The 22,243-nt window shown below is 39.4% G+C and overlaps 1 protein-coding gene across 4 annotated transcripts in view; it reads right to left on the reverse strand.

Annotated features, from left to right (window-relative positions):
* The window catches only part of RASGEF1B (RasGEF domain family member 1B), a 36,266-nt gene that overhangs the window by 8,414 nt on the left and 5,609 nt on the right, over positions 1–22,243 (reverse strand). For 3 of the 4 annotated variants that reach the window (XM_054591997.1, XM_054592000.1, XM_054592002.1), the window contains exons 2-10: positions 16,262–16,444; positions 14,475–14,597; positions 13,959–14,096; positions 7,486–7,698; positions 6,950–7,024; positions 5,490–5,585; positions 5,272–5,374; positions 3,760–3,839; positions 2,600–2,695 (exon numbers count right to left, since the gene is read on the reverse strand). In XM_054591997.1, coding sequence (XP_054447972.1) covers positions 2,600–2,695; positions 3,760–3,839; positions 5,272–5,374; positions 5,490–5,585; positions 6,950–7,024; positions 7,486–7,698; positions 13,959–14,096; positions 14,475–14,597; positions 16,262–16,438 — 1,101 coding nt within the window. In that variant the 5' untranslated portion in view covers positions 16,439–16,444. Of the gene's footprint in view, positions 1–2,599; positions 2,696–3,759; positions 3,840–5,271; positions 5,375–5,489; positions 5,586–6,949; positions 7,025–7,485; positions 7,699–13,958; positions 14,097–14,474; positions 14,598–14,732; positions 14,781–16,261; positions 16,445–22,243 lie in introns of those variants that run through there. The other variant, XM_054592004.1, reaches the window with a different exon arrangement.

Genomic DNA, 22,243 nt, shown 5'->3' on the forward strand with positions numbered 1-22,243 from the left:
ATACTGATTGAATCACTCTTCAAAGAAAATAGAAATATAAGTAATCTTCCTAAAAATGCTTTTTTGCTCTCTTCCTTATGCTCATGTGAAAGAAAAAAAAATATCATGGGCTTCTTCAACTTCTCACTTACTCACATATAGTACCCTTCAACTCCCTAGCCCCTATCTAAACCTAACAGAGTAAAGATCATGAGGTTCTAAGGACTTTGCATTTCCGTGAGCTAAGGTGATTGTATGGTTTATTAACAGCAGAGAACAACAGTCTGGTTTCTGGGAGGTCCTGTCAATGATGGAGAACTTTTCAAATAATAATGTCTTCCAATTCCCTTCCAGAATGTTCTTAATTCAGAGACTCAGCCACTACATGTTAAAAGCACTATCAATTCCACACCTAGAAATTAAGGATGATGAGCACAAACAAGCTCCCATGAATAAAAAGAGAATGGTAAGAGGATTTAAAACCAAGCAGTTGTATAAAGAAGAGTTAAAAACCTGGAGACATGTGTTCCCATAGGAAAAAAAAACAAACAAACCCCTAACTATTGGAAGACCATTTAAGGTCCCTGTGTGGAAGACAGACTTGATTTGTTCTATAATAAAGTATTAGATGTGCCACTTTGGCCACATAAACTTGAGATCTGAAAGAATACCAAGGATTCTATTACTCTAGTTGTGTGTCCAGGGAGATTTTAAAACAGGAAATGACTTAGGAATAAAGAATCTCAATTCTCTTGAAAAAAAGATGGATTTTTATCTAGAAATGTTTTATATTCATAGACTTGGAGTGAAAAAGAAATAGCATATTTCTTTTTAAATGGTGGTGACTTCATTTGTTTTCGTAAATGAACTAGAGAGGACATAAACTAGAGAGTACAGTTCATATGACCACACAGAACTGATTTAAAAAAGAAATCACCAAAACTGCCCCATCTGGTGTGGCTCAATTGTTTGAGTGTCTTCTTCCAATCCAGAAGGTGGCCAATTTGGTTCCTAGTCAGGGCACATGCCTGGGTTGTGGGCCTGGTCCCCCCTCGGGGCACATGCGGAAGGCTACTGGTCAATATTTCTCTCTTGCACAGATGTTTCTCTCCCTCCCTTTCTCCCTCCCTTCCCCTCTCTAAAAATCAAAAATCAAAAATTAATTAATTAATTAATTAAAACGAAGCAGGCAGAGTTTATTAAATGATATAAAAGATAAATCCTTTGGGTACTTTTTTCCCCTAGAAAAAGCTATTAGAGGCCCACAAATGGTCTATGAAATTTTGGGGGTAGTGTTAAGACTATTTTGACCACTGCTGCAGCTCCCTCCTAAGAGACATGATTTGAGGCTGCCTCAGAGAGGCAAGGCCCACCGACCTCTCATTGCGGGCTGGGCAAACGTGCACAGGGAGCCAACCGAGCCTCTCACCCAGGCAGGTTAAGCGGCAGGCAGCCTCCAACATGTCCTCACTCTTCTGCGTGCCAGATCCTCGCGTGCATGTGCTCACTTTCCAAAGCATAAAAAACTTGGGATGAGTTCTTTTCTCAATCTAGTCACAGAAGTACTGGGATTTGGGCAAGTTAAATTGAAAAGCCAATAAACCCCACTGGGCTATATTATAGATATGACTTTCTTTATTTAAAGAAAAGTTCATGTATTTACAGTATCTCTCCAACGTTATTGGAGCTGCTATTTCAGATTTTGTTGTGACCCAATTTAGCCCTTTTAAAAGGTGGGGGGTATTTTTGTGTTTGTTTTTATTTTAGATCCCGAGGCTGAGGATTTTTGAGAAGTGTTTGAGAAACCCTGAACGATTTTTTACCTTCATTTTCTTCTGTTTGTCAAGGGTACAGTTTAAGTTAAAAGATGGACAGAATCTATGCAGAAGATAACTTTCATCAAGTCACCTTCATCAGCCCTTCACCACAACCAGGTGTATAACATGGTCTCCAAATGTTGAAACGACCCACCCTTCCCATGTAAGGCAATACAGCAGTGAAGCGTGCCAACAAGAGGCCCTCAGAGTCAAGAGCATGGTGGATCCAGGATGGTATGAAATTGTTTAAGGGTAAAGAGAGTAAGAATTATGAATTTCTCAGACATCATTCCTGTACTTTTCTGCCACCCACATATCCAATTAGTAACAGCAGGCCTAATGCTACAGCAACTAACCTACTTTCTGAAAATAAATGACTTAACCATGGGAGGTAAGATGATTCTTTTAAGAGAAAAGGTTACATTAAGTCAGCTACCTCGTGCAGAGCTTAAACATCTATTTTCCATTGAATCAAATTATTCTCTAATACTATTAAGTCATCTTAACATATGACATTTCTTGAAACATAACTAAGACACATTACAAAATAATCATTGAATTAAGGCAATAATAACACAGCAACGTATATTTGCAAAATTCTATACCATGTTACCCTTTCCCTTTCTGCAGTACAACTTTCCTTTAGCACTTCCCTTCCCTAGGTGGCAAGTGTTAACACTTCTACAGTGTACCAACTCCCTTAGATTTGAACGGGTAAAAGAAGCTCAGTGTGATAGTGCACACTGCCTTTCAGTGCAACACATGGTGATTCTACCATGAATAAAACTTCTTTAAACACGTACCTTCTCTCTGCTGCTATGAGCAGTTAAAGACCTTTGTGCGGCCCCACGAAGAGCTGTTCGGTAATTATAGAAATTGCTGGAAGGGTCCATCTGATGCTATAAATAAAAGAGAGGAAAGAATAAACCATTTACTTCTCACCTGCAGAAATTTTACAAGATCAGACTTTTAACCCTACATAAAAATTTGAAAATAACTTGGGAACTCATTGAGAATGTGATTTTCCTTCTTGTACTCAGAAACAGGCATGAAATACATAAGAACACAAATGCTTTCTTTCTGAGGTTTGGTTTATTTCTATAAGCTGATGTCAGCTTTGATAATGCTAAACCCAGACCAAATTCTTTCCAGGTTAACTGTTGAGATTAGACTTAAAACTGATAACAAAGAGTCAAACACCAACATAAGAAACCATTGCCTGGTGTCATGTGAAGGTTAATCTATGATGGCTAGCCATCATGCAGTGATGTACCACTTTATAGTGAACTTGGTCTTCACTGTTGGTAACAAGTCCTTCACAAGTAATCAAGGCATACTACCTTACAAGAAGGAAAAGAAGTGATTACACGATATGAATAAAGCAAAATGTAATATACCCAACGTTCATCCTAACTTGGGGGGAAACTTAGAAAAAAATATTTTCATAGTATCTCCAAAGATAGCGGAGCACCAGTACACCAAGGTAATAATGATATGGATATGGTTCCAACACAAGCGCCTTTATGTACAAGTCTTACTACCTTAAGAATGTGAAAGGCTTTTTCACAAGTTAGCTAAATTTGTTGAAAAGATGAAGAATGACTATTTTTGTGGGGATGGGGAATACTGTAAGTAAGTAAAGTTAGTAGGCACACACTGAAGCAGAACTCCAGACTATTCAGGATCCAAATTCCATCCTGGCGTACAGTGTGATGTGATCGACAGGTCACCATTTCTTCAGTCAATTCACCCCAAAATGGACACCTTTCTCTGAAAGAGGTAGCCTACAACCTGATTCATCACCCTCCCCCCGTCAATTCTACTCCCTTTCCGTTTCCTGGGTCTGCACAGTGGATTTTCTTCTGTGTAGAGTTATCTGATCAAGAGGCAGACTCACACAGAGGAATTCTGCTTTTCCAAGGTATAAAACGTGACTTAACAGCAAACCATCAGCTTCACGTACCTCAAGAATGTCGAACTTCGCAGTCTTCACTTTGGCCCAAGTTTTCTTTAGTCGAGAGACTGGGCTCATGTTCATGCCCGCTTCCCATTTAAAATGGAAGGGGAAAAGAAAGTTGAAAGGGAGAAATAAGAAAAGTCATTTTAATTCTGGAAAAGTGTTAAGTGTAAGTTAAACTTTGAAAAACTGCCAGTTTTGCAAAGTAGTAGTGCCTTTTTATACTCCCACCAATAGTATTTGAGCATTCTTCTTGCTCCACATCCTCGCCAATCTTTTTAATTTTAGTCATTCCAGTATGTGAAATGGTATTTCACTGTGATTTTAATTTGCATTTCTCTGATGATTAATGATGTGGATGGAGCACCTTTTCATATACTTATTATGCACTAGTGTATCTTCTTTTTTGAAGTGTCCAAATATATTGCCCTTTTTTTCCCACTGGGTTACTTTTCTTACTATTGATTTGTAGGGTTCTTTATAGATTCTAAACACAAGTTATTTTTCAACTATACATATTATAAGTATTTTCTCCCATGATATGGCTTGTCTTAACATTTTCTTAATGGTAAAGAAAAATGAATAAGTAAGTAAATACTAAATGTAGGCCATGAATTCTTGCATACTTAAAACTAAGTCATCCTCTATACCTAGACTCTGGACCTTCCAGGCCCCCTATTTAGACATTATTCTGTTCACTGTTTTCATGGAGTGAGCCAGATAAAGAGCTGAAATGTGGCCAGTGTTTTTATGGGCAAGACAAAGGGGAAATGATATAAAAAGGAATTGGTGAGAGGAGAGATTTATTAGGATGAAATTACTGAATTAAATTTGGTGGATTCTCTGGCTTCAAACTGACCCTGGCTCTAAAAAGCCACGTAAATATTCAAATATTTACTGAGTACATGCAATGTGTAGGATAGCCATATCATTTATCATGTAAATTAGGACACTTTTTAATGAAAAAGTCATTATCAATAAATGTGGCAAGACAACAGTTATAAATGGGGAAAACTAAGACACAGTGTTACCCCCTGCCCTATTGGTAGAATGAATGGGAAGACACTGGCCACTGGCATTTGTCTTCCAGGGAAATAAGGTCTGTGTTGATAAGTACTAGGAACTGGACAGTCAAAAAATGTTCCAGTTTCTCAAGCCACCCTCTTGTCCATGCTGATGGAATCATATAATTTAATCTCAGATCAAATATTTTATAATGCTGGATACATAAGCCACCCAAACACTTTTTGAGCACAGCTTAGACAAATACCTCACTTACAGGCAGACGAGGATAAATGGACTAAATGTGGTCCATGAATTCTAGTGTGCTGCAAAAAGATTACACAGGTTGGTACCAATTTGGGTCTTCTGAACATTCTGATACAATTCAGGATTAAAAAGTACAGTTTTCACTAACAAAACTGTATTATTTGCAAATTTTTGGTAGGTAAATTTCACAAGACCTATAAAAATGGAGCTATAAAAATAAAGGACGTGTATCCTCCAGGAAACACTCACAGATTATTGCCATCAAGGAGTTAAAGTTGCCAATGTTAAAACACTCTCGAGCAACATCAATGAAATACTCAATCATCCTTGCCCGGTGCTTCTTCTTTACAGGCTGTATAGAAAAAAGAAAAATAAAGGAAGTTATCCAACATGTAGGCCCAACAGATGTGAAATAGCTATAGAAAAATAATATAGAGCACTTGAAGACACAAAATTCATTTCCTCACCATGCAGATCTCCGTAGCAACCAAGTAGCTGAGGCGATTAAACCATTCCACATAAGCCTCTAAATTTCGTGTCTTCTTCCGTTCACTGTAGCAACTCTAAAAGGAAAGCAAAGTGAGCAGATAAGTTGCAGAAAAAGAAGATTGCATTTGTTCTCATTTTTGCCAGTTTATTCTCAGTTTATGGGTTAGGAAAAGAGAGAAAGAGATGGAGACAGAGAGACACTAACATTCTTTTCTCTCCTTACAGAAATATCAGAATCTCTTAGTATATAGAGTCTAGTAAAACCCCTGAAGTCTAGAAATGTACTCTCATGCATTCATTATGGTGCCCTTCCCTCCCAGGAATCTAAATAACTGTAACTCAAAAACACAATTCAAGGGAAGGATTTTGACTATATTCTAAGATCACCATGCCTAATGCAAGTGGTGTGAATACCAATTACTATCAACATAGCAAGGAGAAGCTGAGAGGGCCCAAGACTGGAAAATTTTTTCTAAAAACTAAGTCTAGGACAAAATTTTGGAGTATCATGCAGCAAGAAACTAAATTATCTTTCAAGGTAGATAAATGAAAGTCTACACCATCATGGTCCTCAGTAGGGTGAATGACTTATTGTTCAAAAACTAAAGGATCTCGGCTCATCTTGGAGTTCAAGGCCAAGTTTGAACAAGTTAATTACACCCCTCTTTCCTCTTTCTAAAAGAAACAAATGCACAGAAAAGTCCACTAGCCATTCTATTGATGGCAAAACCTAATCTTCACTTCCTGTACTGAGGGAAACTGTTCTAAGGCAGGGAAGCTGTTCTAAGGCCGGAAAACAGCTGTTGCCCCTAATCCCAAAGGGGGAGTTTTCATTAGTGGCTGATACAGTCTTTGTTTAAGAATTTGAAATGCTTCTGGAGGTCACAGGGGGGGAAAATGTCTTAGATGTATACACTGATTTTACTGTCCATGCCCAGCGTTATTTTCCTTACATGCAGGCTTCACTCAGGCAATAAACCTTTCATGAGGAATTCACCTTAAAACAAGAGGCCGTGTAGTAAAGACCCTTACTCACCACTCTGGATGTGTATCCTGCCTTTACTGCCCCTGCTATTGCTGAGTCATGCACAGATCATTCTCTTGTAATTTCTTTCTCATTTAATCTGCTAAAACCATTATGATTGTATCTCCTAACCTCATCGCCGCAAATGCCTGCATCTACTTGCTCATTAAATTTCCCAATAAGGAGGAAGAAGGAGCTCAAGGTTAGTGATAGGGTAAGAACACTGGAAAAACACTTGGACACCTGACTCGAGAAAAACTGCAAAGAATAAGGCATAGCCAAAAACAAAACAAAACAAAAAAAAATACTTTCTGATTTTAAAACCTAAAACAATTTCTGTCTCCTATATCCACTGTCATAGGCTAAGGAATTCCATTTCTGATTTCAGGGGTGATCTCTGGGTAGACTGATTACCTTGTCATTGTCCAAAGGGTCCTTCTGCACAAATGCCTGAACAAATTCTTCTGGTCCAATGTAATTGAGCCTTTCCTGAAATACAAACCCAGCAGGTCAACAGTATTTTAAAAAAATGAGAAGAAATGGACTTTCAACTGTCTATTGACTTTTGGCACTGCCTCCATTTTTTAATGCAGCTTGTAAAATGAGCCTTTAACCCTAACCATGGTAATTTTCTGCTTAAGTCAGTGCTACATTAGATAGCAAAAGGCTGACCTAGTTACAGGAAAATTAGTTAGAGGGAGAAAATGAGGCAGGTCAATGAACTCTTTGCTCTTTCAGTCTTGCTTAGTATTTATTTTAAGGTGAATTCCTAGATTATCAGAAACATTCATATTCAAATGTCTAAACAAAACCCATGCCAGCTATTTCATGGATTATTTTCCATTTGAATTATGTGAACCTCTCCCGTGACATTACTGCTGACAAACACACTGTCTGGTTGGCACAGCAAACCAAATCTGTGGCTGTAAAGAGCAGGACAATAACCTTACCAGCTCTATGTGAGTCAGCTGCTGGGCCAGCGTGTATGGGTCACTGCAGACAGTGATGATGTCCCTTTGTATGGACTGTGGCTTGGTCTTGAGTACTGTGAGCCGATCTGTAGATGTGGAGCTGATTTTTGCCAGGACTTCCTCATACTGGCTGAGAGCAGCAAGTTTGCGGATCAGACACTGGATCATCTGCTGGACGTTCTTCCTATACGTCTGCCAGGGAAAAAGCAACGGATTATGCCCTTGCTCTGCACATCTATTTCACCACCCAGCAAACACACAGACTATGTACTTAAATGACTTAACCTTGATGGTGGAGAACCATCTCGGCCCACATGTAACTAAATGTTCTCTGGGCTGGCATAGGAATGTACTGGTTTAATTTTCATGAATTAAAATGCATTGATCTCAAGTCAGAGCATCCTTTTTCTAACACTTCTTCTTTTGGGCCGCCTTCATGATTTCTGTATTCCTAACATTTCCATTCTCATTAGTCCAAGGGCACGAACAGCTCCCTGACAGAAATACACCATTACTTCCCACTCAACCCTCAACCTCCGTTCTCACTTCCACATGTAACACGGGTGACCACAAGGAAGCAGTGGATATTCATTTTTGGTACCTGATCTCCACTTGACTCATGTCCAGTTCTTTCGTATTCATGAGTCAGCGCTAAAGATCACAACCAAACTCTTCCACATGGCAATTCTCCCCATAATGATACTATCATCTGCCACTTTGTTCACTTCTGCATTATACTACAGCCTGAACACTTAAGAGAAATTGGTTTTAAAAGCAATGCATGTATTATCAATAAATGTCAACTACTGACTTTTAAAACACTTGTTAAGTCAAAGAAATAACTTTACAATCAATCAATCTCGGGTACAGCTTTCTTGATATGAGTTATGAAGTTCCTTTATTCCTCCTCTTCTAGCCCCAGATTGCCAAACGAACAACAATTGTCCTCCTTGGCAAATTACGAGGGCTCTCAGAACAAGGCACACAGGCGGACTCAATGCCAGCACGGCCCTGAAGTTAACGGTCCATAAAGGGACAGTCCTGTGAATTTACAGATGCAGAAAGGCCTCTTTATGCTTTGCTGCCTAACCACCTCCTTTTTAAAAGGTTACAATATCGTTTTATGAGATTACTTATCTGAAAATTATTCAGGATCTTACCTACAAGCATAAGAACCATATTATTTACAGAGGCAATTTGGTTACCAGAGAATATTACAAAACTGCAAATGAATAGATATTTGCACGTTAAGACAAGGAAAACTACATCTGGGAATGATCAGTTCTCACACAGTCAAGGCAAAAATATATCCACAAATTTCTTTTTCTTTTCTTCTTCTCGACTTACCTGCTGTATAATCCACTGAGTTCTTTAAACTTAGCGGAACATACACCGTTTTTTCTCTTGACATTCACAGACTGCCCTAAAGTCATTAATGAAATGTTTAAGTGTTTAATTGAACCTTCAAAAACCTATCTTCCCCACAGAACTAGGATGATCAGTTTTGAAGATGCTATCTATTGGGTAATACGCTTGTCATACAAAGAAAATGCTTCCTCCTTGGGAATTCAAAGCAGTTCAAGGCTGAATTAAGTGCTATTTCAAATCTTGCATGGGAGGGCCCAGGGAGGGAATACAAAATCGGTGAGGAGGGTCAAAAGGTACCAACTTCCAGTTATAAAATAAATAAGTCCTGGGGATGTAATGTGCCGCATGGTGACTATAATTAATAATCTTGTTTTGCATATTTGAAAGTTGCTAAGAGAGTAGGTCTTAAAAGTTATCACAAGAAAAAAAATAACTGTGTGTGATGACAATGGTAACTAGACTTATTGTGGGGATCATTTCACAATACAAATATTAAATCATTATGTTGTACACCTGAAACTAATGCTTTATGTCAATTATACCTCACTAAAAATAAATCCCTCATCCCTATTTTCCTTGCCTCTTCTACTTTCATTATATTGAGTTATAATAAAAATGTATGAAGTTAAGATGGTTTCTTCTGTCTTCTGTTTCAAATGTCATAATGAATGCTCTTGAAGTGATTGTGATATGCAGCAAAGAGGGAGAATCAATGCTTTCCCTGCTACCTTGTGAAATATTCTTATTCTACGCTTTAAAGAATACCTTTCTAGGGAAGAGGTAGTACTGGAATGTACATTCGAGGATTTGGCTGGGGAGCGAATGCAGCAAAGCATAACGGGAAAATGTATACAATATAGGGGGAAAACTACTCAATAACAAAGAACTAGTCTGCCTGTGTGCTTTTCTCTCCCTCCCTCTCTCTCCTCTGGCCCCCAACCCTCAGTGTGTGTGTATGTGAGAGATTAAGAGAAATAGAGAGAGCACATATATGTGTGTGTGTGACCTCTTTTAAAAGTTTCCTGCTGCCATTGTTCCTTAAGAAACCATGCTTTGTATTGTTAAGCATGCTTCCTTACTGAGTCATGAATTGCTAAATATGTACTTAGTCTTTTTTATAACTTCAAATGCCAATGACAGTAATTACCTGGCAAATAAAGATAAAATAAAGATCAGCCCCTTAACGAAAAGAAAACTGCATTGTGCCTGCTATAGTCATTTGTCATGTAATTCAATCATGAGTTTCATTTCATGTTTCTTACAAGCAAGTCCTAATAATCCACTTTATTTGGGGCAAATCCCCAGAGGGGGGGAACATATTAAGCCAAATTATGTGGAGCTGCCCTAGCCGATTCAGAAGAGCCTGACTTAATTATATATGGGGCACACCTGGGTTCCTCAACTGTTAAAAAAAATCTGTGAAGCCCCAGGCAAGAGGCAACAAGTCCCAACCCCAGCCCACGCTTCTTCCCATGGAGGGAAATAATTTTTCAGTGGAGGGAAATATTTTTTTCTTATTCCAGTAATTGAATAGGGAACAAACAGTTCATTCATTTATCCATTCAAATAGTACTGGGTGCCTATTAAGTGCCAGGTACTGAGCTAGGAGTTAAGGGCACTATGGTGAGCAAAGGGGGAGAAGCCCGAAGTCTAACAGGGAAAAACAAGCCATAAAAAGCACAAACGATTGCTGGTCATGGAGTGCTATGAAGGAAACAGTGAAAGCCAATAATGGCGGGGGCGTGATTGTGATCGGGGTGGTGAAAGAAGGTCTCTCTGAGGAGAGACACTTAAGCACATGACAGGTAAGTAGAGTGACATGCAAAGGACGGAGGAGAGAGCATCCACCACAAAACTGTAGAGCTGAAAGGGACCTTAACACAGGGCAGTCACCTCCATGGTTTATGGAAATGAAGAAGGAGCAAGGAATTTAGGGACTTGCCAAAGCACAGCAGATCAACGAAAGGCCACGCGTGAATCCGATTTTGAATACTGAACAGAAATAGCAGGAACAGCACCTCACTGTTAAACCCAACCTGATCCAGGCAGGTGACATCTCTCCACTCAGCCACAAGGTTAATCAATGCCTTGGGTGGACTTGGCTGATGATCTCATCTCTTTTCACTCAAGAGTATCTGAAACCCTCCAGATTTATCAAGGATTTGTTATTAGCACAGGAACGCTGGTCGGAAGCCAGGGCAGAGGCTCTTTGGCCCTCTGCATAGTTCCCTCCACCTCTTGAGTGACTTGATCTTGTTTTTAAAAAGATCCAACTAATTGACACAGATAGAAATTATCTCTTTTTCTCCCATGACAGGAAGGACAAAAGATCATCCATTTAGCATTTTCAAAACACTAACTTTTTTTAGTGTTGGTTAGAAACAGGTGTTCTTCATGGAAAGGACCAAGTTACCATTTCTACCTTTTATCAGGGAGGTAGGCTGTCTGCCACATCAAAAACCCAAATACAACTTAAACGAAGAACCAACAGACTCAGGGCTCAGCCTTCATACAGGAAAAAGTTCTTATGAAGTCACTGATCTTTTGAACAGCTTGTCATGAAGTCACTGAGCCAGCATTGACCCTGGCAAGCAACTCCACAGCCAAGCTCTCTAATCAAAGATTGATTACAAAAGTGAAATGTGATGCTTAACTTTTGCCTTTGTGAATGAGGGGCTTACCAATTCATACCTTGCTAGAAACTGTTACACTCAAACTGGCAAAATAATTGTAACACACAGAATTTGCTAATGACTCAGGAAACCACTCATTCAGCCTTATGGAAATAATGGCTGTCTTCAGCACCAGATTCAATATAGGGAAACAGTAATGCAAGGAAACAGAAAAAGGTTTAATTCCATTTTCATGAAAACATAATGCAGGAAAACAAGTGCAAATTTTTCAAGTGCTAATTTTATAAACTTATAGTCTTTGTTTTTTAAGTTAGGGGAAATGGTATGAAAATGTATTCACAAGAAGTAGGATAGATATGGTGTCCTATTACATGGTCCTTACAGCACACCACTGAAAGAATGAGTTCTCAAGGAAGGTTATCCATAAATGAAAAATGCATTGTAAAACACATGAAACAAGACATCGCTACAACTGCCAAATGCTTTGTCTATCTTCTTCTATATGAAAATGTTGTACCTGTGCCTAAGTAACTTGTTCCCAGGAGCTCACCAGCAACACAGAAACTACAAAGACCTCTTTGCTCAACAAGTCTCAACACAGAATACCAGCCCTCCAGGCCTGCTTCCAAGGGGATAACCTTAAATTTGTCATAGCCAGTTAGCTTTTATCAAAGGCTCAACTGAGGAAAGTGATATTTATGAAAGATTATCTAAGAGACATACTTTCCATCTGTACCTATTGTAAGTGCATGCCTTGAATCGACTTCCGGGCACCAGGTGACTTGGATCCTTCTCTCTTTGTCTTCTCCTCCCACAAAGAATCACCTTTACTAATTTACACATTCATCTCACAGCCCCCATTTGTTTGCCTCTTTTGTTTATCAAGGTGCATTTGTAATAAACTCTATATAGAGCAATTTCTCTGATCTCATTCTATGGCCCCTGTACAGAGATTCTCATACAAAAGTTTTTGAAAATTGCATTTAATTTAATGCCCTGAAAAATTAGAATGCTTTCTCTCTTCTGACAGTGAAAATTATATAACCAGCTGTATTTCACTTTTATCTGGACTTACATTGAAATCACAGCAGTTCTGTCCTATTGGACGGGTTCTCAACATTAGCCTATTTGGTTTCTCATTTCCATGGTACAAACTATTTCTATTTATCATTTATTGATCTACTACTTATTATCTGTTAATATGTTAATGTTATTTCATATCTATTATGTTTATATCTACTAATATGGTGTTTAATATCTAATGCTATGTCAAACCTTTTTGGAAAGAAGAAAAGTATAAGTCAATTAAAACACACATGCAAAGGAAGGTGCTTGTGTCCAGTTAATTCTCTGGCCCAGCCTTGGAACATGATCTCCTTTTTCCCTTGAACTAGCCCATTTGAGACCAAACTGGAATAGTTGAAGAAAGGGGGACAAAAAGGCTTTGATAAATGATAGAAACTAGCAAATAATAAACCCAGAGAAAAACCAGGATTTAGTCAGCCTGGCTTGAAAGCTAAAGCTTAATCCCCACATTCCATAAAGAACCCTGGGAAGAAATACTTTGTTTCTGACTTCCTGCTTGGCAGGTTCATGCCTGTGCCATCTCTATAACCCATGAGGCAGGAGCGCTTCCTAGGCTACGTGGGCCACTTCATCCAGACCACGAGCTCCCTGGAGCCTGCCCCTCCAGTTTGTAGCATTGCCACTCTCCTCTTTTTCTTTGTGTCTTCCTGGTGCCCCTCCCTCCCCAGGGATTCTTAAGAAAGAACATATGTGAGTTCTAAAACAAAAAAACAACAAATGAACAATCAAACCCATAGCTGCAGACAACAGAACAGTGGTTACCAGAGGGGAAACGGGTAGAGAGAGGACGAAGAGGGTAAAGGGGGTCAAGTATAGGGACACAGAAAGAAATTAGACTTTGAGTGGTAAACATGCAGTTGAGTATATGGACATATTACAATGCTGTGCACCATTGTAATATTTATAATGTGATTGACCAATGTTATCCCAATAAATTTAGTAGAAAATTTTTAAAAACACACTTGCAAGGGGGTAGGGGGTAAAGAGGGCCAAATATATAGTGACAGGAGACTTGAGTTGGTGAGTACACAATGGAATAAACAGATGATGTATTATAAAGTTGTAACCCTGACATTTATATAATGTTATTAAGCAATGCTATGCCAATTAATTTAATTTAAAAATAAAATTAAAAAAAGAACAAAACCCACACTTGCAACATGAATTTGTGCATGAATTGACATGAAATGAACATACCCTGAAATTAATCACATAAAACTCTAGATCATACCCTTTGAAGTGGGATTGTATAATCATCCTGGTTTAACAGGAAGCCATAGAGATTCTAATGCCTAATTCAGCATCATTTCCCACCAAGGCCCTGCCCAGAGACACAAGCAGTCATGTTGAAGTCAGGTTACCCACCTCCTCACCACTGGCTATTCGGTGAGCCAGGTCTTTTAAGTTTCTCATCATTCTTTCATCCCGAAAATCATAAGGAAATGTTTCTGTCCATTCTGTCAGGAGTTGAAGGATTTTGGGTGCAATTTTTCTTATCTGGCTCTAGGGAAAAAAGCAAAATCTAATTCAGTGATGTCAATTACCATGGACTACGTCGAATAAATAATTACAAACAGTGTCACTGATAAACTTCTAGTGCAAAGTCTTTGGGGTTGAAGAAGTTCTAGTCCCCCCACCTCCAAGCCAACGCCAAGTACCACCAACTTAAGGCAGGATCTAGGAGGAATCTTCCATGATATTAGATCTGTACTGTGCTTGTTATGCCCTTTCCAGTTCCCTTTGCATAGCCATGATACCACATATGCACCTCAGCCTGGGGATAAGCTAGGGTTACATCAGGAAACCAACGTCACAAAATCCAAGCCACAGGGTTACCAAACCTAATAGAAAAAAAATGTAAAGTTCAAAACATATCCTTACCTTATCACTGTTGGGATCACTTAGTCTCTGGTGCTCAACACATAAGTGGCAAACTTTGGCCATTAGCTCATACGGATGCATGAATAACCGAGAACTGAGTAGAAAGGTAAATATGTATGTTCTCTGTAGCAAAAGAGAAAAAAAATCACATGGTTACATTCGCTCTGAAGCTAATATCTTTCCTATATATTATACATCTTATTTCATTAAGTTCCCTTAATCAAAGTTAATTGCTACACTTTCAAGAGTGATGCTTACTAGCAGTAAAACACCACACGATGAAGTTCTCCTTTACCTTCTCATGGATCTTTTCCTTTAAACCGTACTAAAAATAATTGAAGTCCAGGATAAGTTTAGCTGCTGAAATTATTCACAGCACATATTCACGTCCATCCTCTGGGAGCTGGCTCACCAGGACATATAACTCACTCTAGTAAAAAAGCATGGAATTCAGCCCAGAGAGATAAATCTAAAACATGCCACCCTTACAGAATCATGTTCTGTGTCCAAATATTATGGTAATTCAATGGAAACCAAAGAAACACCCAATCCACATCAGCTTAAGAATTCCTCAGTGTATCAGGGCAGCACACTGAAGGGTTTGTGTGCCATGTCGCCACACTCAAAGGCAGGCTTCCAAGTATTCTATTTACTTGCTCAAAAGGCTAAGCAATTTGATAAAATACAATATCACACTATATACTTTTCTTTAACCACATTGTCTCCCAAGAAGTCAGTAATGAAGTGGTTCTTCTTTGTTATAATAGTTTCAGACTCCCAATGCAAAGAAAATTTCCATCGGTTTTTTCACTCCTTTAGTTGCCTTTTGTAGCTCATAAACACTTACAGGGCTGAACAAGGGACTCCTTTTACTTTTGATTACAAGTTTTCCCTGTGTGGCAACATATTTGAAAATGCTATGTAACAAATCACACACAAAGATATAACTCAGTAAGGAACGTTCTGTTGAATTACAGTGGTGAGCACAAACTACCCTTTGCACATCAAGGTCATTATTATATTTATAAAAACATATGAAGCTACTGTCTAGATATTTTTACAAAATTATTATCAACAACCAGCTGCTGGTTGACAGGGTAGCTGTGGCACAAAGAAGGGGAAAAATATCACTTGTCCCAGAATTAGAAAAGCTGGGTTTGATTGCTTATACCAGAAGTGAGACCATGTGCAAGTTATGAATTTGTTTTCTCTTCTCTAGCCTTTTGGAATTGCCATAAGGGCTAAGCAAACATAAATGAAGTGTCTAGATTGGAAAGTATGATCTATACAAATATCCACTATCAAAGTAAAACATAAGCAAGCATGTCATCTAATGTCCAATCACAAAGAATTGCATTTTTAATATAATACTTTTTCTTTTTGCTATGACATTTCCCTAACTTTACTTTTCCCAGCATAGTGATGGTCTTGGAAACTAAAAGGCATTAAACATTCTGAGAATATCCCATGTTCTCTGGCATGTCTATTTAAAGACCACACTATATGCCAGAATCAAGCCTACAGATACTTCATTTAGATGGTATCTGACTGCCTACAATGTGGTACCAACCCTGAAAAGAAACTGATATGTAGATGACAACCAAAATCTGAGTCATACCCAGGCTTGCTTTGATCGCAAAGCAGTCATTAATCATATGCAATCTCTTATTAGAAAAATTCTTAGCATCCCAGATATAATTCTATAGTGTCTAGGGTCCCTGGCTCTTGTATTATAATTTCTGCTGAATTATAAACCAAGGATGTATTTAGCGTACAGGGATACCTACATCAGGATAGTAATCCACATTAGGTACTAAGTGCTGGATGAGGGCTTCCAGAGATCCGGAGAGGAGGTTGTTGTCATGGTAATACAGCCCTCCACAGCTGTCCTCCGCAGACTGATAGAGGTTCCGGTTGTAACCACTGCTGTCAAACATTGCTGAAAAGGGAGGTGTCTGAGGCATGCTTTCCTAAAATAAGTAAAAAAGGAGAAAATAAATGTTAGTGTTATGAAGTCCAAAAGAAAAGTAAGCTTTAATAGGACTATGCTTTAACGGTAAGGAGGGAACAGGCAATTTTAAGGACAGGTTAGGTTGTGATACAATACCAGAATCCGTCAAAAAGCAAATTGTTCTTTGAGTAACAGGTACATGCATACTTTTGAGTACCAATCTCATTCAATGAAATGCCATAAAATGTTTAGATCAACGGAACTAATTTGGACTTAAATTAAAGTCCCTGGCTGCCATATGTACATATCAGTCCTTCACATCTGGTCATTGCTCTGCCCCACCAAGGTAAGTATTATCCTACGGAGGAAATATGTAAGCTTTCCAAGTTCACTGGGAAATACTACGTAACCCTTAAGAAATATGAACATCCCTGGCTGGTGTGGCTCAGTTGGTCCCATTGCCCTACAAACCGAAATGCTGAGGGTTTGATTCCAGTCAGGGCACATGCCTAGGTTGTGGGCTCAGTCCGTGGTTGGGGCTCATGTGACAGGCAACTGACTGATGTTTCTCTTTCACACTGATATTTCTTTTCCTATCTTTCTCCTTCCCTCCCCCTCTCTAAAATCAATGTCATTGAAAAGGATAAAAGGATTTAGAAATGTAAAAAGAAATATCTTAAATGTGGGGAGGAGAACTGAACTTCAAACTGTTTTACCCCACTGAGGAAAGTATTATCATAAAGAGGAAATGTGCAAGCCTTCAAAGTTGGGAAGTGTTATCTAACACTTAAGAAATAACAGACTAGCATTGGGCATAGATTAGGAGATAAGCAAAACAAAAGTTGAAAAGTGAAATTGTAAAAGAGGCCTAGAATGAGAGTACACTGTGTGTGTGTGTGTGTGTGTGTGTGTGTGTGTGTGTGTGTTCATAGATGGATGGATGGATGTATGCATCAAGAGATTTAATGCTGACTCCTCAGTTTTCACTGGAAGGTGGGATGTTGTAGGTTTTTACTCCTTTGTGTCAAAAATTTTTTTTAGGGTGAGGCGCTCTCTAAGGCCTCAGTTCTCAGTAAACACGTGGGCTGAGAAGGCACCTGATCTGGAGAACAAGGAGCACTGTGCCAGCCCTCATCATCTGCGTGCTCTGCAACTCACAAAGCCTTGTCAGAGGGTGTTCAGCAGAGGCCAGAGGCTATTCAGATATTCCTTGGACTCCTAGGGACAGAGCTCCCAGCTCTGAACAGACTCCCCGGTTCTGGCAGCATGTCTGGACAATGGAGGCATTCAGGAGTTGCCCAGACTGAGGGTTTCAGAAATCAAACAATGAGAGGAAGCCAAACTCCAGCTTCGGGCTGACAGGGACAGGGTGTGTGGAGGCTGCAGGAGGATCCACCTGGGCTAATCCTTCTCTCCAGGACGCCAAAAGGCATTTGCATCACAGTGGGGCAGGGGTGCACGGGCTTGTCTGAGAAGGCACATCCCTCACTGCTGGGGCATCTGTCCCAGCTCCAGTGAATGGGGCCACAGCCTCACGATGTGTGCAGGCACCTTGGCTGGGGGCATCCAGGGGTGAGGTGTTGGGAAAAAACAGCATCCCTGATACAGCCAGCATGGCAGGTAAAAATGGCATTTAGGGAAAGTGGCATCCAAAAAAGAGCTAGAGAAAAAGCTTTGGCATTTTGTACTCTATCCCATCCACACACCAGTGCTGAGGGGAGAATGTCAAAGGACACCTGAAAACAGAGTCACAACTGGGAAGAAAGTGATTCCTGAGAATCACTCTCTCTGGGGAGATTTGTTAAAATTAAGGTCATCCGTGCTGTGCCTCTCGCTTAGGCAGGACAAGGTCATGGCCAAAGGATCAGGAACCATGGAATGTAAACATTAACACAAATGCTCTACACTTCATTGGCAAGACCTCACATGTAGGATTCCCGGTTAAATAAATAACTCAGTGTTAACATTTCACAAGGCAATGGACAAAGTATGTTTCTGTCCTCTTCCAGTTACCAGTTTTCTATGAGTACAGTTCATGAGCAATATACTCTTTACAAATCCTTGGTGGGAAGAAAAAACAAAAGCCTGGCTATCCTTGCCCAGAGAAAAGCGAAACATCCTTAAACTGGGACATGGAGACCTGAAATGAGAAGTACCTAAAGGTTACTTCTGAGAGCCTGAAGGGAACACTAGGTCTCGATTTAAACAGCTTTAGATGGTTAAAACCATGCAGTGTCCTTCTTTAACATCCAGGATGACAAGTGTAACCATCATGCCCTGGGAGTTTCTTTTTTCTGTGCTTAGAACCATGCATTTTCCTCATTTTTTCCACTTAACTACTCACCACTACTGAAACCACGCTTACAAATTGCTTTCGTGAGATGGCTGACCAGGATTTGAGAGTTTCAGAAAATAAGTTCAAAAGGACCATAGAAATCATCTGGTCCAAGATGGAAAATGGATTTCATTTCCTGCCCTCAAATAACAGCAATCAATTAGAGGTGGTTGCCTAAGGCCTGAGAATGAGTGGGAAGGATTCAGAGGCTTCAAGCGGGTGGAAGAACATGTACCTTAAGTCATTAGCAATGACAAGACAGTCACAGAAGAAGCAAAAGTCCAGTGGCACTACAACCAGATTCAGTCTCTTCTTTTCATAAATGTGCAAACAGAGACTCTGGGAGGTGATGTCTGGTGACCAGGCTGAGATCCCACCATGATGTGGCCGCAGCCCCAAGTGAGCCCAACGGAACTTCCCTGAATTTTACACCCTGGCTGGTTTCAATTTATTAACACTAAGCATTAACCCATAAAAGAGTCGTGAGTCACTCAGAGATCCCTTTCTAGAAGTCAGCACCAAAAGCCACCAAGTATTTGTACATCTTAATTATACGCTCCCATCAAGCAGATAAGGACTCAGAAGTAGACAAGGACTCTGATTTAGTGAAGTCCTAATCTGGTGCTTAATAGCCCTGAACACTTTGAAAAGTCATTTACCCTGCAACCCCCGCCCCAGCTGGTTTTTCATCTGGAAAATGACTTCCAATTTTGCTCACCCCTTTTAAAATTCTAATAAAAACTGCCAATTTCCCTTATAGCAAAGCTCTTCTTAAAGCCTTATTAGAGCAAAGATAAAAAGGCTTTTGTATTGTTCCTCGGAAAATTGTCACATAGAATGTGTCTGAGGAGGTAAAAAGTCTCAACATGTAGAAAACCCCCTCCAACCAGACACCAAAAGAAAACACTGCAGACAGCAATGGAAACCAGCTGGAGGGACGTTCACTGGGGTTACAGCTTATTACACTTAAAAATCAATTTTAAGAAGAGAGTATGTCACAGGTCATTTTTTGCCTTCTAATTAGCCCGACGTTCTGTGGCTAATCAGCTGATTTGATTTTCCCATAAGCCACCTTGATTGTTGAACTTGCACATAGCGATTGCTGAGACCCAAGTCATTCCAAGACACTCCAGCCCCTTATTTATGCACAGTGGTCATATTTCCTACCTTGCCAGTGACAGCATCTTACAGTTCCTTAGGCCTTCTCCCTGCCTTTCTCCACCTCCCACAGTCCTTTACGTCTCTGATTCTGCCTCGAGGCCCCTCACCTGAGAAGCACCATGGGCAGCCCCTATCTGTGTCAGGTTTACCACCTACAGGTGCACCTTTGGACTCTACAACCACCGTTTGGCAGGCCTCCTCTCTCTGTTGTGACTGCCTAAGAAGCTGAGGTTCAGAAAAGCTGTAGTAACTCACTTGGGGTTATACATCAGATTAAGGGACAGAAAGGGCAGGGTTTCAGGCATCAAGTTCAAAATTTATTACACCACATCACGTTCTACTGCAAGTGGCTTCTTTGAACTTCTTTTGACCATAAAATGAAAAATCGGTCAGTTTGTCCCAAACTGTAGGCTATTAGAAAAATTTATGTTTTACGTGTGCTACATAAATCCTTGCTCCAAAGATGTATTAAGGACACTAATTACTCTTCTTATAAAGCAATACTATCAATAAGTGTTTAAGCTACTGACCTTTGCAATGAAAACATAGTCTCATCTAGATAAAGATTTCAGAGATTCTAGTACACATTTCTCTATATTATAGTATCTTTGAAATTAGTTAGCACAGAAATAGTCAAATGATAAGAAAATATGTTTAATTAAGTCTTTTTTTTAGCAATATATGAAAGAGCATCTTACAATGGATGGCATCTTAAAGTCAATGAAATGCAGTAATATTGGTTTCTGCGTATTTTATAGACTTGCAGTAAAAATATGTTAATGAGACAAATGACCAAAAGAAAGATCATGGGTCACAGTATTCGCTCTCCATTTCTGGATAACCTTTAATAAGTGGCCTGCTTAGCCATTTTCTGGAAAGATCAACTGCCCAGTGTAATAGATACACTTGATAAACAAGGGGAAAGGTCAACAGAATGGTACAGAAAGTACTGTTTGTACAGTGTATTTTTAAATACCTAGCAAGTAAACATGGCAGATCTTTTTTTTTTTTCCTCCCAAGTATCACCCATATCAAGATCTACTGTTGTTCAGTATTACTCGGATTTAACATCCAGGACCTTAGTTCCACCTGCTTCAGTCCTGAAAATGAAAAGACTCAGAAGGTTAAATAGTGGCTTGGTTATTGTTTAAGAAAACACAAAATCCAAGTACTAGACATGACAATCCAGAGAACTATCTATTCCTGGGCACTATTAACTCTAGGATTCATTTGCTAATGATTTCCTAGTGGAAGAAGGGTTGTGTCAGTCTCCTATTCCATAACTTCCATTTATTTTATTTTTTTCAATCTCAATATAGTTCTGATTTCTTCCTATCTGCAGCGAACTTCTTTACAGCTCTCACATTTATTTTTTATTTTTATTTTGCTCCTCTCTACTCTTTCCAACATGATTTCAAAATCAACTTCTCTACAGTCATTCTTCTTTAGCACAAATTTTGTCCAACCCAACATGCCTATCCATGGGTACCTGCTAATAAAAAAAAACCTTGTCTAGGAAAAATGGACTCTTCCCAAATTAGAATGTGTGACAGCAAGAAGTTAACTACTGCCATTAATTTGAACATTAAGTCAAACTTCATAGTAGTTAATTCCTTTGGAAAAAGAGAGATTTATGGAAGACCCTTGAGCAAGCTGCTGACTTGATTCAAATCACCCCCAGGGAGATAAGGCAGAGGGCAGGTTAATCTCCCAGGTCATGCTCACCTTACAAAGTTTCATTTGTAAACCAGTTACTGGAAATGCAGAAGACATTCTATTTGTCCAGTGGCTCTTAACCTTTTGTGGGAAATCACAAACAGCTCTCCATGAAAAATGCAACAAGTTGTGTGCACTTTCAAGGAGCTCAGACTCCGGCTTAGGACGCACATGTGCTGACCTGTACAGAACCTAGGTATTTATATGCCCTGCCTCAAAGGAGGACAGGGGGGTGGTTCTAAAGGGAATCCTGGTCTAACACATTCAAGACCCCTCCTTAGAAATCAAAGAATATTGTACTTCCAGGTAGTACCAAACATATGGTGTCGAAGAGGATTAAAAAAAGAACCCTTCTTTTGGTTTGGGTAGAGATATTTAAATAGGCATTTTCCCCCTAAATTGGGGGAGTCCTTCAGGATGGAGAGGATGTAATAAGACAATGAAAAACAGATTTTGGTTTTTGAAACAATGAACCAGGCTAAAAGAAAGTTTGGTAATACCAAAATTAGCATGCAGATTACAGGTGCAGCTGGAAAACTTCCCAAAGGGAAGGAAAAGATACATCTAACCCAGGTATACAAGATGAATGTTCTTTTTAAAATTAAT

The sequence above is a fragment of the Pteronotus mesoamericanus genome, unplaced genomic scaffold (genome assembly GCF_021234165.1).
Source record: "Pteronotus mesoamericanus isolate MK-2021 breed Mesoamerican mustached bat unplaced genomic scaffold, CSHL_Meso_final contig_130, whole genome shotgun sequence".
Lineage (NCBI taxonomy): Eukaryota > Metazoa > Chordata > Mammalia > Chiroptera > Mormoopidae > Pteronotus > Pteronotus mesoamericanus.